A 14,303-nucleotide genomic window follows, 5' to 3' on the forward strand; every position below is an offset into this window, starting at 1 on the left:
TAAAAATGTGCTACGATAGCAAATAGGATGAATTATGGAGAAACACTATGGTTGTCCCTTTACAGTGAGGATAGGCATATCTATCACTATCTTCTATTTTTACTAAGGGATCGGCCTGTATAAGGCCAATCTTAAGTTAGATATTGACATCACAGGGTGTTGGATATGAGGCCATAATCTGCTGGATGTGGGGTCAAGGTCTTTTGGCCTCTACAAGCATGTAGGCCAGTGTCATTGTAGCAGGAGGGACAGCCACCTTAAATTGAGAGAAAAAATACCAATCAGCCAAAAATATCTAACATAGCCAGCCACTATTTGCACTGAAATTAGTCAGCTACAGTCATCCGCATACACCCAGGGACAACCCACGAATATGACACAATAATTACCTGAAATCTGTCAGATCGAAAAATAATCATATGTCTATGGATTCAAGTCAACCACTGTAGACATCTTCTGGTAGCCAAGGAGATTCACCCTCTCTGTTTGTCCTGTTTACCATTATCATTGAAAGTGAAGGAAAATCCCAAATGGGTTGTCCCAAAAAAATAACAGAGGGGAAATCTTCCAATGGGAATGCAATTTCTGGTGCCCAAGGGGTCCCCAAGGAATTCCCTTAATTTGCAGGGATTTCCTCTCACTTCCTGTTTGGCTATGGGATAGAAAGTAAAGGTAAACCTCCGCAATGATGGAGAAAAAAATTTGACAGGGGTTATAACCCTCCCTTACTGTATCCAAGATAAAAAAAAAAGTTTTGCCTATAGTTTTATTTTAATGTAGAGATATGCGTTTTCTTAAGAGAAGAATAGAACACTTAACATTGTACAGATAAATGATGTAGCATAGGGCTAGGAGACCTGAATTTAACACACAGAACTACTGAAATGTTAGGGAGGGTACCTAGGGATGCAAGTTCTGCACTATTGTTCAAAGTCATTCTACCTAAATCCACCACTTGGGTACTAACTTCAGTGTTGTTGGAAATGCTGATGCTGGTACCCCCAATGAAGGACTGAAGTTGGACAGGTGACCTGATTATGGCTTTAGGTCACATCACCAACAAAAAGTATAAAAGCCTGACATGTAACTGTATTTGTCTTGCTCTAACTGTACTCACCACCATCACTAATGCATCAGTGTTTAAAGTGGACATATATAAGAATCAGATGGATCAGCCGATGGTCATGATATCTTTTGGCAAGGTGGACACCCTAGCTGATCAAACAAATATAAACAGTGGGCTAGGTTTGACTGGACTGGTTTGCCCCCTGGTATTTCTTTTTTGGAAAAAGGCTCCAGTTTAATATGTCTGGCCCTTTTTCTGCTGTTTTGTTTCGCTACATTAGCATTCTCACTGAGTATTTTAATGAAACAAAAGGTTGTTTGGTAGTAAGATTGCGTCGTCACCTCCAACCACCATCTTGTGTGTTTGTTTAACTTTAGTGTAATAATTTTACCCTTTTATTCTAGTTTATCAATAATACGTTATAGGCTCAATTCGCTATGCTATGACATATACGGTAATTGTTTTCAGACATGTGACTGTTGTTTTTATTGGCTTACTGCTAAAAATAATGGTCATTATGGCAAAAAATAATCATTGTAGCTTAGTGAATTGAGCCTTATGAAAGTTAAAATAAATGCATTTAATACACATTTGTTTTCCTTAACTGTAGACATGAGTGTAATTTTCCTTTCAGTGAGCTTGAAATAATTACATTTAAATTGAACGTGACTTGATTTTAATTAATTAGAAATAACATTTAAAAAAACTGACAAGAAATTTAATAATATTTATACTTCTAAGCTAAGTATAAAAGAAGAAAGCAGCATAAAAGTTAATAAGAATAATTTGAAGTTTGAAAACTCTATATATTTACTTTAACAATATGTTGTTTTGTTGAATAGAAACATTACAAAATTAGCTTTGACATAGTAATAAATAAATTGGATTTGGCCAGAGCCAGATTTTTTACTTAAAGCATTTTTTTCATCTTTGTGGAAATACGTTTTTATATAAGGATACCATCAAACTTGAAAGGTTTTGTAAGTGAACATTTACATAATGCAAATTTTACTAAGAGTCAATAGCTACTAAATAGTAGCATGTCAAATATACTTTTTACCATTTCCATTTTTTTGGTTTTTAAAATGTCCCTCAAATTCTGAGAAATTGAGAACTCAAAGTAGCATATGCTAAAATTACAATGTTCAGGTGCAGGTTTTTAATCCCATTTAACATTAATTTATGCATTCATATTTATGTATATGGTTTTATGACAAGCACAGGAGACATATTAGTAATCATTATGCACAACTGCTTTTAGTACAGATCACATGTATCAATTGTTTTTCTTCCAAAAAATCTGGCAGGTTTAATTTTATTAGGAAATGCTAAACAAATATATTTACACTTGGCTGTCAGACCTCCTAGGTGTTTTCATCAGGTGTGAAACACAACAAGCCTGTAGCAGGATTAAACTTGCTTTATTTTCATTTCATTAAATATTTTTCTTTGATATGCACTGTAGACGGCGCAATGTAAAATAGGTCATCATTTCACATCTGCAACTGAAACTTGCCTCATATTACCAAGGAACAGATATTCATTGCAGGCAAATAACTTCTTGTCTGGGGGTTGAAAAAAAAATTCCTTGTCTTGTTAACTCTTTCAAACAATTATATGTTACTACTGTGTTATATTACTACAAATTTACAATGTTACAATTTCCCTACTAACACAGTTCTAAATAAATAATAATCTCTAAGATCCAAAATGAATAGAATATTACTTAAATTAATTTACCATGATTAAAATCTGTAATAATTTTATTCATTTATGTAAGAAAGCTATCAATGTATACATGTGACCAAGGCGAAATACACCCGTATTTATCGGCATATAACATGCACAGGCGTATAACACGCACCTTCATTTTAGGAGGGAAGTTTCAGGAAAAAAAATAAAATTTTAAACAAACAACTTTGAAGCAAAATAAGGGTCAGTGCCCATCAAAGCAGCCTCACCATTGCCCATCTGCAGCCTCACCATTGCCCATCTGCAGCCTCACCATTGCCCATCAATGCAGCTTGATCAATGCCCATCTGCAGCCTCACAATTGCCCATTTATGCAGCTTGATCAATGTCCATCTGCAGCCTCACAATTGCCCATTAATGCAGCTTGATCAATGCCCATCTGCAGCCTCACAATTGCCCATCAATGCAGCTTGATCAATGCCCATCTACAGCCTCACAATTGCCCATCAATGCAGCTTGATCAATGCCCATATGCAGCCTCATCATTGCCATGAATGCAGCCTGATCAATGCCCATCTGCAGCCTCACCTCAGATTACTGCTGCCTCGGAGGGGACAAGGAGGGGGGTGGGAAGAGCGCCATCAGATTACATACAGCGAGAATCTCCTGTTTAATCGGCGGCCTCTTTAATACAAAGTCCTGCCTCCTGGACTGGCTTCTATGATAGACAGAACACTGGTCCAATGCCGGCCCAGGAGATGGGACTTCTTATTACAGAAGCTGCCGAGCAAGCAGGAGATTCTCGCTGTATGTAATCTGACGGCGCTTGTCCCGCACCCCTCCCGCTTCCCTCCAAGGCAGCCCAAATTGCAGTATCGGCGTATAACACGCACACACTATTTGCACCCGATTTTCAGGGTGAAAAAGTGCGTGCCAATAATACAGTACTTATAATTTTATTTTTTTTATTTTTGTTATAGGCAGGCATTGTATATTGTAGTCAAAAGAGCAGAACAACACACACTTTTATTTAACTGCCAGCATCCATCCAAACATAAATATTCAGATGGTTAGTTGTTTTATTTTTGACTAATTTCCCCAATCCCGTGACATCGTCCACCCCATGCTGGAAAACCCACACCGCGATTTTAAAAATGTACATCAACGATCACTTCTTCTTCCTCCTTTTCTTAGCCAGCCCATTGGTCACGTCCACACCAGATCTCATGCTCACATGTCATCTGTGCAGAAAAAAAATAATGAATGAACTATTTCCCACAATCTTGGAGGTTAGCTATGAGGTTAGCTCCCTGGAAGACACTGGTAATGTAGCCTTTCCAGGAGTATAACATAATTTGTTATGTGCAGTCTTTGAGGCTTTTACAGGGGTATGAGAACCATGCTGTACATCCCGGAATTGAACAACACTTCTATTTGGGATAGTAGAGGGATAGAAACAGAAAACATTTACTTTGTGAAAGCAATTGTCTGTAAGTTTTTTTTTTTTTAAAACAATGATTCAAAGGCAAAAGTTTTCTGCTAAATGGCTGCTGCCCTGACTGTGGCTGGCTTCCTTTCTTTAACCAAATCATTTATCACTTCAGGTCATTTATTATAAAATAGTTGTTATAGAAAAAAAGAAAGGAATAAAAGCCCGCTCTCCCTTTCAGCCATCTGCAACAGGCCAGGACCATCCTGTGGACATACATTTTAAATGACCCACTCTCAGTGTATCACATGGTGCTGTAGGACTCGGGATGACTGCATAATATGAAAAGTACTATTTCACTTACCTTTTCATAGTCCAGGTCTTTAAGATTTATTGTCCAAACACCTCAGCAGCTATCCCACCAAGTAGTCCAGCTAATGGTCTTCTATTACTTATTTGGGACTTTCAATAAATGGCACTGGTTTTCCAAATCCTGGAATAAGCCCACAATAACATAAGTCTCCTCTAAAGTCTTTTCTATGTGCTTTTGGATGCTGGTAGTATGCTGCCTGTCTTTTAGCTTAAGCCTTTTGCAGTGCAAAATAAGTGTGTTCTTGCTGGTCTGCCCTTCTAATGGATTCCCAGGGTGGCCTGTTCTCTCAATATGACCATTTCCTTCTCATACCAAGTGACCCATAGATTTGTATACATTTTCATCAGTTGTTCCTTTGAGATTTGGCCTTTATCTCCCACCGAATTCCACTTCTGCTGCCAGTGAAAAAGTTGTGAGATTCCAGGCTTACAAATCCATATCTATTCACAAACATTCAGCTGATGATCACAAAACACATCCTCATTCTCTGTAGTCCCAAGGAATAAATCAGAAAATCTACACATGGAATATTTATTTATGAATCACATCTCTACACTGCACCCATCCAGTCCTGTACATTCCAAAGGAAGCCCTCCTATGAGAAGGACAGAAATCCTTTGAAATGTTTAGTAAAAAAAAACATTCCCCGACCAGGTAACAAACCATAGATAGCAAAAGCTTCTCCAAAACACTAAAATGGCTTCAACATTACTTTCTTAAACACAATACAAAATAATGTATAAAATTATAGTCCAGGACTATAATTATGGTTATGTTGCATTGTTCTCCACGGAGGATCTTGCAGCCAGTTGACTTCAAAATGACCAACAAAACAACCAATGTTCAAATAAATGCCTAGACTAATTAAACGCCTATATTGATTAAATTCAACTGGTACAGCAGAGACCAGCCAAATTTCGATCAGGGTGTAGCCAAATCCACTCCACATAAGCAATCATTTGATCGACTTTTATTCCAAGTTACATGTTAGACATTGTTTCTTGGTCAGCGACTGCAGACATTGATCAGTGCATTCTGTCAACTGTGTATGCCGCTGTCAGAATACACTGTCCCAGTATTGGGGGTGGGGGGGTTGGGTGGATGGGTATTCCTCCATCGACCTTGCTTGTGTGGTTGGAGGAACCTGTTTTTTTTTTGTTCAGTCCTTAAGAACATCAAGGAAATAATATGGAGAACAAAAAAAAAACACCTCTATGTGATGGCTGTTTGCCATATAGTTCTCTGGGTATCAGCATCCTGGTGACATTTTAATGAATACAAAATTAATAGAAAATACAGTAAAATGTTTACAGGCCTGTATTATTATATTAATTTTATGATCATGCAGATCAATAATCACAGTTAAAAAAAATAGTAAAATATTGTCTGGTTCACAATATTGTCTATTTCCCCTGTGATTGGTGTAATGAGCCATATTCAAGTAGCCGAAGACCACACAGGACAATATCAACTCATCACCCTTCAGATTCTGCAATTTTGTGGGACTTCAGGAACACACAGATCAGTTAATATTCAGGACTAGGGAGGTGTGAATTTATTCAAATCAGAGATCATGTGACTAATAAATAAATAAATGAATAATTATTAATTTTGTAATCAGTTTTATTTTTACTGGTATGCATCTAGGGACATCTAGGGAAAAGTTACTAGTATGTATCTAGGGAAGAAGATATATATATATAGATATATATATCTATATATATATAGATATATATATATATAGATATATATATCTATATATATAGATAGATATATCTATCTATATATATATATATATATACACACACATACATACAGGTATAAAAACCTGTCATGTAGATTAAATAACATTACCAAGTACACCCAGGGTCACTAAGACCTTAACAAATTTTCCCAATTAAACCCAATTTAATATATATGCCTAAAGCATACACTCTTTTATAAATAACTCTCAAACTTTTTTTGTAAATATCTCTCAGCTTAGGTTGGGGTTGGTCACTTGTACTCTACCATTATATTTGTCATTTGTGCAATTGTGAATACATGCGCTGTATGCTGATATAATTTCACCATCAGTGCTGTAGTGAAATGTTCCCTGAATCAGAAAGTCTGGTCAGGCAGACGCTCGGCAGGTGTCCACATGGGCTATAAAACTGACCACCCTCAGCAGCGTGCGTAGCTAATTAGTAAGATAATAGGGACTCACTTTCAGGTTAAGCTTTGCAAGGATCATGAACAATTCCCTGCTCTTAATGTAGCACACCACTGTTTTATTGGTTGACCTTACCATGCTGCGGTCAGCCTTTGTAAAATAAAAGAACAATATGCCATGTAGTTGTTAACTGATAGGTGAATAGTCCCAGCCTAATGCAATGAATGCATTGCAGTAAAACACAGCGTGTAGTAGCCGAGCGGTGTAAAGTTCAGCTATTACTGGCTGAAACTGACAGCTGTCAGTAAAACTTGCCTATTTCCTAAATCTGTCATCTTTGTTGTGTTTATTCTGGTTCAGAGTACTAATCTGTGAAATGCTGTCTGTGCAGTTTATGAGCCACATATCTTGGATAACTTCTATTTCAAATATGCAGGGTATATTTTTTAAAAAACAAAAGATAACTATTATACATAAGCAGGCTACATTTATAGTGCTGTATATGTTATGCTGATGCAGGCTTAAGTTTAGTATTGAGGCCGGGTTGAGCATTTTTTTAACTACACTTTACACATTTTTTGTGTAAGCAGGCCCAGGTTGTCAAAATGTACTACTAAATATATATAGTAAAGCTTTTTATGTATAATGTTAGTATAAACCAGCCACAGTATGGTATGTTTGGAAAATTAATTAAATTGAAAATATCAATATAGTAATAATAATAATTAATAATTATAATAATAATAATAATTAATACTTACCAATACAAGAGTAGAGGCTGTTCACCAACTAAATGTTCACTTTGGAAATCATATGTTCATTTTAGTAAGGTTTAGTTTTTATTTGCGATTGGGGCAGTAAAAATAGGTAGTTAAGCTGCATTTTGTTCTCAACACCCCCCTTATGCTGAAAAGGCAGTCATGCTGTGTGGCAAAAATGATTCCCCCATCATGCTGAGTGGACAGTACCACTTGTGGTTTTGATGTGGTACTCCCATCCAAAAAGTAAAAAAATAAAAATAAAATACAGGCATTCAAGATGAGGCCGTATTTCTCTCTTTAAAGCATGACGCGGGTGTAAAAGAGCCCTTACTCATCTTAGTATAAGGCAAAGCTGTGTTCACTTTAAATAACCAATTATTTGCAAGATAAAAGATTTAAAAGATATTTGCTTCCACGTATTTGGATGATTAAAGAGAACACAACTGAATTACCCATTAAGCCAGCCATAAATGGTTCGAATCTCAGCCGGTTTCAGCAGGGATAGGCCGAGATTCAAGCCATCTATGGGCAGGTTGATTGTCTATCTAGGGAGAACACAATAGCTCAGCGGGAGGGATTCCCTCATCAACACTGACTGTGTTGATGGGGAAATTGAGCGATTTTCTATCCTGCAACCCATGACTCCTGGAAAGAAAATCACATCTATGACCTGCCTTAAGCCCCGTACACACGGGACAAATGTCGGCCGGTTCAATAAAAACTGGCCGACATTTGGCCCCTGTGTAAGCCAGCCGGTTCTACAGAAACAAGAGGTTTGGCTGGCTTCTGTCGGACGTGCATGCTGGAAAACCAGCAGCCAACCGTCTCCTGATCAGCGCTCTCCCCCAATAGCGGAGAGCGCTGATTGGAGTGTTCTGGTGGGGGGCTGTCCCCCTGTCAAAACACAATAGGAGGGGGGAGATCGCTGTGCTAACTTTGGATCGTTAGTACAGCAGCTCTGACCGGAGCTGACAACCCATGGGTTGAACAGGAAAAGAATGAATAGTGTGTACTAGGCTCTGCTCTAAAACAGGGGTCTCCAAACTTTGTAAACAAAGGGCCAGTTTACTGTCCTTCAGACTTTAGAGGGGACCGGACTGTGGCCAGCGGCAATAGAACATTTTTCTGGTATTAGTGGGAGTAAACAGTGCCCAATCTTTTGTATTAGGCGGTGGAATATCACCCAATTGTTGGTGTCAGTGGAAGAAATGGCACTCCATTGTTGATGTCAGCGGCAGGAATTATGCCCCATTTTTGGTGTCAGAGGGCAGAATAGTGTCTCATATCAGTGGGATGAATAGTGCCCCAAGGGCCGGATAAAGGCAAGCAAAGGGCTGCATCTGGCCCTAGGGCCGCAGTTTGAAGTCTCCTGCTCTAAAACATGGACATAGCCCAAAAACAGAAACATTTTCTAAAGAGTGGGAAGAACTTCTGAAAATGTTTTTGTTACTCTGGTTACCTTGGGTTTCTGGATGGTCTTGAACCCGCTCTACTGACATTCCCGCACTGAGCTATATAAGGACTCCCTCTTTGTCATGTTGATTCTCCTCCATTCTTTATTTTGAACTGACATTGATTTCAGCTTGCTCTGGGAAATTTACGCCTATAAAATACCTATGATCATTTAAATTCAGCTAATCCCTGAACTTTGGAGTTTTGCGATAGTTTATGTACTGCATTTTATTTGTATTTTGGGTTTGCTGCACACGATTTAAAGTAATATATGTTTCATTTTTGGTTACTTTACCTGTAGTGCTGCACTTTTTTGTTTTTCACAATGCTTTTGTTACTGTCTGTGGCTTTCTGTCTCAGTGACACCCCCCCCCCCCTCCATTTCTTATCACTGGGACAAAAGTGAAGGAAAGTCTACCCAATGGTGTCACAGACAGAAATAAAAACTTGACGAAACCTTTTTACTTTCGATTTGAACGTACTTGGCTTTATATCATTGCTGTCAAATACTTTGCAAAGTACTTGCATGTACATGCAAAAGCTACTTAAGACTGAGAAACAAAAACAAATAATTAATTTTTGTTTAGATTAACAGACCCTTGACCATGAAGAAGGAAGGCATCCAGACAAGAAACCGAAAAATGTCTAGCAAGTCAAAAAAGAGCAAAAAAATCCATGACGGCCTTGACGATTACCCCAAGAGCAGCTCGTTCAGCCCTGCCGCCCTCTCCAGGCACATGTCCACCCTCAGCCACATTTCACATTTTGGTCACCCTGGCCACATGCTGACCACGCCGACGCCAATGCATCCATCATCTGGCCTCTCTTTTGGACCTCATCATCCTTCCAGTATGGTAACCGCCATGGGTTAGACTTTACTCTTTGTAACTTGCATCCCTTTTAAGACTTTATCTATATTTTGCATTTTTTTGGAAAGTGATGAACCCTTTAAAATATGAAAAAAAAAAAAAAAATGTTATTTAAATGCAGACGCACGGTAGTGCTTGCAACTTTGAAAGGAACTCACTTTGGCATCTACGCATTCTTGACCACTGAATCTGGATCCCATTTGTGAATAAGCCATTGAAACCGTGACTCCCTGTTGATAAGGGTTTCTAGTGCTGTGAACAAAATGAGAAACATTGCAAAAAAAAAAGAACTTTATGCTGTACATTTTGAAGACTTTTATTTCTGCTTAGCACCTGTATGAAAAGCATGAAGGACAGCAAGATTTTATGGGGAGCCTGGCAGTCGATCTTAGACTCAATGAACTTTCAGGCTGCTTGACTCACAACGTGAACACACTGCTAGTCTTGTTTTCAGTAACTGGCAGAGGTTGTTTGATGCATTAAAACTGTAGACGGTTCATACGTTCAGGCTGTGGGTCTCTTCACAAGAAGCACTATCAGTCCCGGGCAATTAATGTTACTAGACGGAAATTGTCAGAAAGGATTCGCAGATAGCCATTGCTCAGGCCTCAATGCATTGTGAACAAGTTCCTGTAATTGTTGTTTGTATGTATAATTCAAAGACACCAAAATATAAAAAAGATGTAGATTTATTTCATCATATTATACAGACTGAATGGTTGTATAAATTTATTTACTGCTAGTGTAAAGAAACCGCTTTTATTGTTTTCATATTTTTTTTTTCTTTCTTTAAAAATAAAATAGACTGCATTCTGTTGAAACGATGGTGGTTTGTCATCTACTTGTTCTAAATTCAAAATCTGTGATCGGATGTTGACTCATTAATAGACATGAGAAATAATAAATGATGGAGCATTTAGAAAACACAGAGACCTGTTTGTATTCAGTATACAGTAGAACCTTGGATTATGAGCATAATTCGTTCCAGAAGCATGCTTGTAATCCAAGCACTCGTATATCAAAGCAAGTTTCCCCATAGGAATCAATGGAAACTCATATAATGCGTTCCAGTGTCACTGCTGGTGTATGCAGTACCGCATGTGGCCAGAGGTGAGGGGGCGCCGGAGACACTTGGAAACACTCGGAGACACTTAGAGACGCTTCGAGACACTCAGGAAAGGAGTGTCTCCGAGTGTCTCTGAGCGTCTCTGAGTGTCTCCGAGCGCCCTCGCATCTCTGGCCACATGCCATACTGCACACCCCAGAGGCTTGAATCCTGCTCGTTTTGCGAGACAACGCTTGCAAACCGAGTCAGGATTAAAAATAAAAACGCACGTAAACCGCATTACTCGCAATCTGAGGTATTACTGTACATTCGAACAACTCTGAATAGTAACTACACGCCTGCACTAATAAGTGGTGACTCGATGGAAGGGGCTGCAAAAAGACACCTCGGTGACCTGCTTTGCTGGATGAATCTAGAGGTTAGATGTCGCACAATGTTATTAAAGCTGGCCATACACTTGTAGATTTTTATGGCTGGGTTCACACTGATTCGTTGCACCGCATTACAGAAATCGCACCGGATTCCTGTACAAATGACATGCGATTTCAGTGCGGTGCAAATTGAGACATACATTACGTATGGCTCAATTCGCACTGGATCCACACCAAAAAAAGTGCAGGACCCTTTTCTTTGTCCGCTCTGGAATCGGATCGCATGGGTGTTCGGACCCGTGCCATCTGATTCTATCCAATTCCACAGTTCGCACTTCTTTCTGCGAACAAATTTGGGGGTGTCATTAACTTTATATTGACACCTGCAGTGGTTCGCAGAGTGCAGTGTGAACTGCCTGCGATTCTGATGCGTTGCGGGAACCTGCACAGGAATCGCTGTTGTTCCCGCGCTGCATCAGTGTGAACCCAGCCTAAATGGACATTTGTACAAATTTTGGGGCAAATTTTCAGTACATTTGATGACTTGTTGAATATTGTTCAAGAATACTACAAAATGTAATTGGCTTTTACCATTGAATTTTGGAATGAACAGAATGAAAATGTAATTGGCTTTTACCATTGAATTTTGGAATGAACAGACTTTCCCAAAAGAAAATCACTTACAGGGTTTGCTTTACTAAACCTGGAGAGTGCAAAATCTGATGTGCGTGCTAGCCAATCAACTTCTAACTGTAGCTTGTTAATTTAAAGCGGTTGTAAACACCAGGTGATTAAAAAAAAAAAAAGCAAGGCAATGTCATAATGTGCTAGTATGCATCGCATACTAGCACATTATGTTAGACCTACCTGAGAACGAAGTCCTCCAGCGCTGCAATGTCACGGCTGAGACGGCTGACATCTTCCCTGGGTCTTCCTTCGGGTTAGCGACCTCCTGTTACATGAGTGGCCGGGTGTGCGATGACATCACTCCCGCGTGCGGGAGCCACTGGTTCTGACAAGGGGTCTGAAGGTCTGGCACTGTAAGCGGTGAAGATGTCATCAGCTGCGTGCACTCTGAATATCTCCTGAATATCAGTGATGTTTAGGAGATATTCACAGTACCTACAGGTAAGCCTTATTATAGGCTTGTCTGTAGGTACAGGTAGTAAACTCCATTCTATGTTACCCTTTGTGTCCATGGAAGTTTTTGAACTTTTATCAACAGTGGAGTTTATGGACTGTTTTCTGAACGCCATAAAATCGCATTTAGGTGTCGTTTTTCTGACCACAAAAAGCGCCAAACACTCATAAACGCCTGCAAACGTCGATAAACGCTCAAAAACGTGGCTCACCGGCGTTTTTTAATGTTTTTGATCCATTGAAAAAAAATTAAAATTAAAAAAAAAATGTAACAAACCCCCCCCCCCCCCCCAAAAAAAACGCTAACGCGGAAAAACGCTAAAGAACACTAATAAACGCTATTGCAAAAACATTAAAAAACGTTGTAAGACTCACTGCAACGCTACTGGTGTTTTTATAACTTTATTTTAACGTCCAGTGTACATGGAGCCTAACATCCCATAAACTCGCCTCTGTTATCCTATGTGTCCATGCACACATGGACGTTTATCAGCAGTGGAGTTTATGGGCTGTTTTCTGAACGCCATAAAATTGCGTTTCAGGAGTCGTTTTTTTAAACGCTCAAAAATGTGGCTCACCAGCGTTTTTTGACATTTTTGATCCATTGAAAAAAATTTAAATAAATTAAAAAAACGCGGAAAAACACTAAAAAACGCTATTAAACGCTATTGTGAAAAACGTAAAAAACTTTGAAAGATTCTCTGCAGAGCTACTGGCGTTTTTTATAACATTATTTTAACGTCCAGTGTACATGGAGCCTAAAGCTGGTGATACAAATTGAAATGTTTGTACAGGAATTCTGAAAAATCATTTGAATATTCTTTCTTGTCATCATTGGAAGTTGTCTTACTAAAGGCAAATCTCATTTTCCCCAGAGCTTAGTGAATGTGGCGAATCTTTAAAAAGAATACCCAATCAGGTGCAAGGAAAAAAAAAAAATGCATTTTTGCTTGCACATGATTGGATGATAGAAATCAGCAGAGAGCTTTACCACAATCACTAAGCTGTGTGGAAAATAAGTGTAACTACTTGCAAAGTGCACAGTCTATTTGTCCTTAGTAAGTTGAGACAACTCATTTCATTTGAAAGCCCCTGCAATAATTTCCTGACCTGCTATTTGGATGGAGTCCAAGATGTACTAAACAGGTTTCACTACATTATGTATTTTATGGTTTTTTGCCTGAACAAAAACCACATTCACAGCTAAGTGGTATTAAACCCAAAACCAAAAAAAATCATATATTGCAGCTTACCAATCCTTAGATGTGGTGGATGCTTTCTTTTTTTTTTTTAGACTTTTTCCCACTTCTGTTTTCACCTGGTGATCTGGCCACTAACACACCTCCTGTATTAGGGTACTCTGGATGAAGGAGCACAGGGGAGGGGGCACCTTTGGACAGCAGCATTGTCAGTTTGGGGGGGAGGGGAGTGTTAAATGTACTAGCAGATTTAAATACAGTAACAGCTTGAAGCCAAACTCCACGTTATAATTAGTTACAACAAACAGTTTTTTTCCTTTTAGGATAAAAGTTTTACATAATTAAATAAAGCTGATCATTTAACCACTTCAGCCCCGGAAGATTTACTGCACTGCGTTATTTTAACTGACAATGGCGCGGTCGTGTGCCGCTGTACACAAAAAAATTGATGTCCTTTTTTCCCCACAAATATAGCTTACTTTTAGTGGTATTTGATCACCTCTGCGTTTTTTGTTTTTTTTTGCACTATAAACAAAAAAAATACAGACCATTTTGAAAAAAAAAACAATATTTTTTACTTTCTGCTATAAAACATATCCAATAAAAATAATCATCAATTTAGGCCAATATGTATTCTGCTACATATTTTTGGTAAAAAAATCCCAATAAGCGTATATATATGGTTTGCGTAAAAGTTATAGCGTCTACAAACTATGGGATATTTTTATGGAAA

The 14,303-nt window shown here is 38.5% G+C and overlaps 1 protein-coding gene across 4 annotated transcripts in view; it reads left to right on the forward strand.

Annotated features, from left to right (window-relative positions):
* GATA3 (GATA binding protein 3) overlaps positions 1-10,615 on the forward strand; it is a 45,983-nt gene extending 35,368 nt beyond the window's left edge. For 3 of the 4 annotated variants that reach the window (XM_073619446.1, XM_073619447.1, XM_073619448.1), the window contains one exon: positions 9,513-10,615. In XM_073619446.1, coding sequence (XP_073475547.1) covers positions 9,513-9,797 — 285 coding nt within the window. In that variant the 3' untranslated portion in view covers positions 9,798-10,615. The remainder of the gene's footprint in view (positions 1-9,512) is intronic. The other variant, XM_073619449.1, reaches the window with a different exon arrangement.
* The last annotated feature ends 3,688 nt before the right edge of the window (positions 10,616-14,303 follow it).

This window comes from Aquarana catesbeiana, linkage group LG03, assembly GCF_042186555.1.
Source record: "Aquarana catesbeiana isolate 2022-GZ linkage group LG03, ASM4218655v1, whole genome shotgun sequence".
NCBI classification, from domain to species: domain Eukaryota; kingdom Metazoa; phylum Chordata; class Amphibia; order Anura; family Ranidae; genus Aquarana; species Aquarana catesbeiana.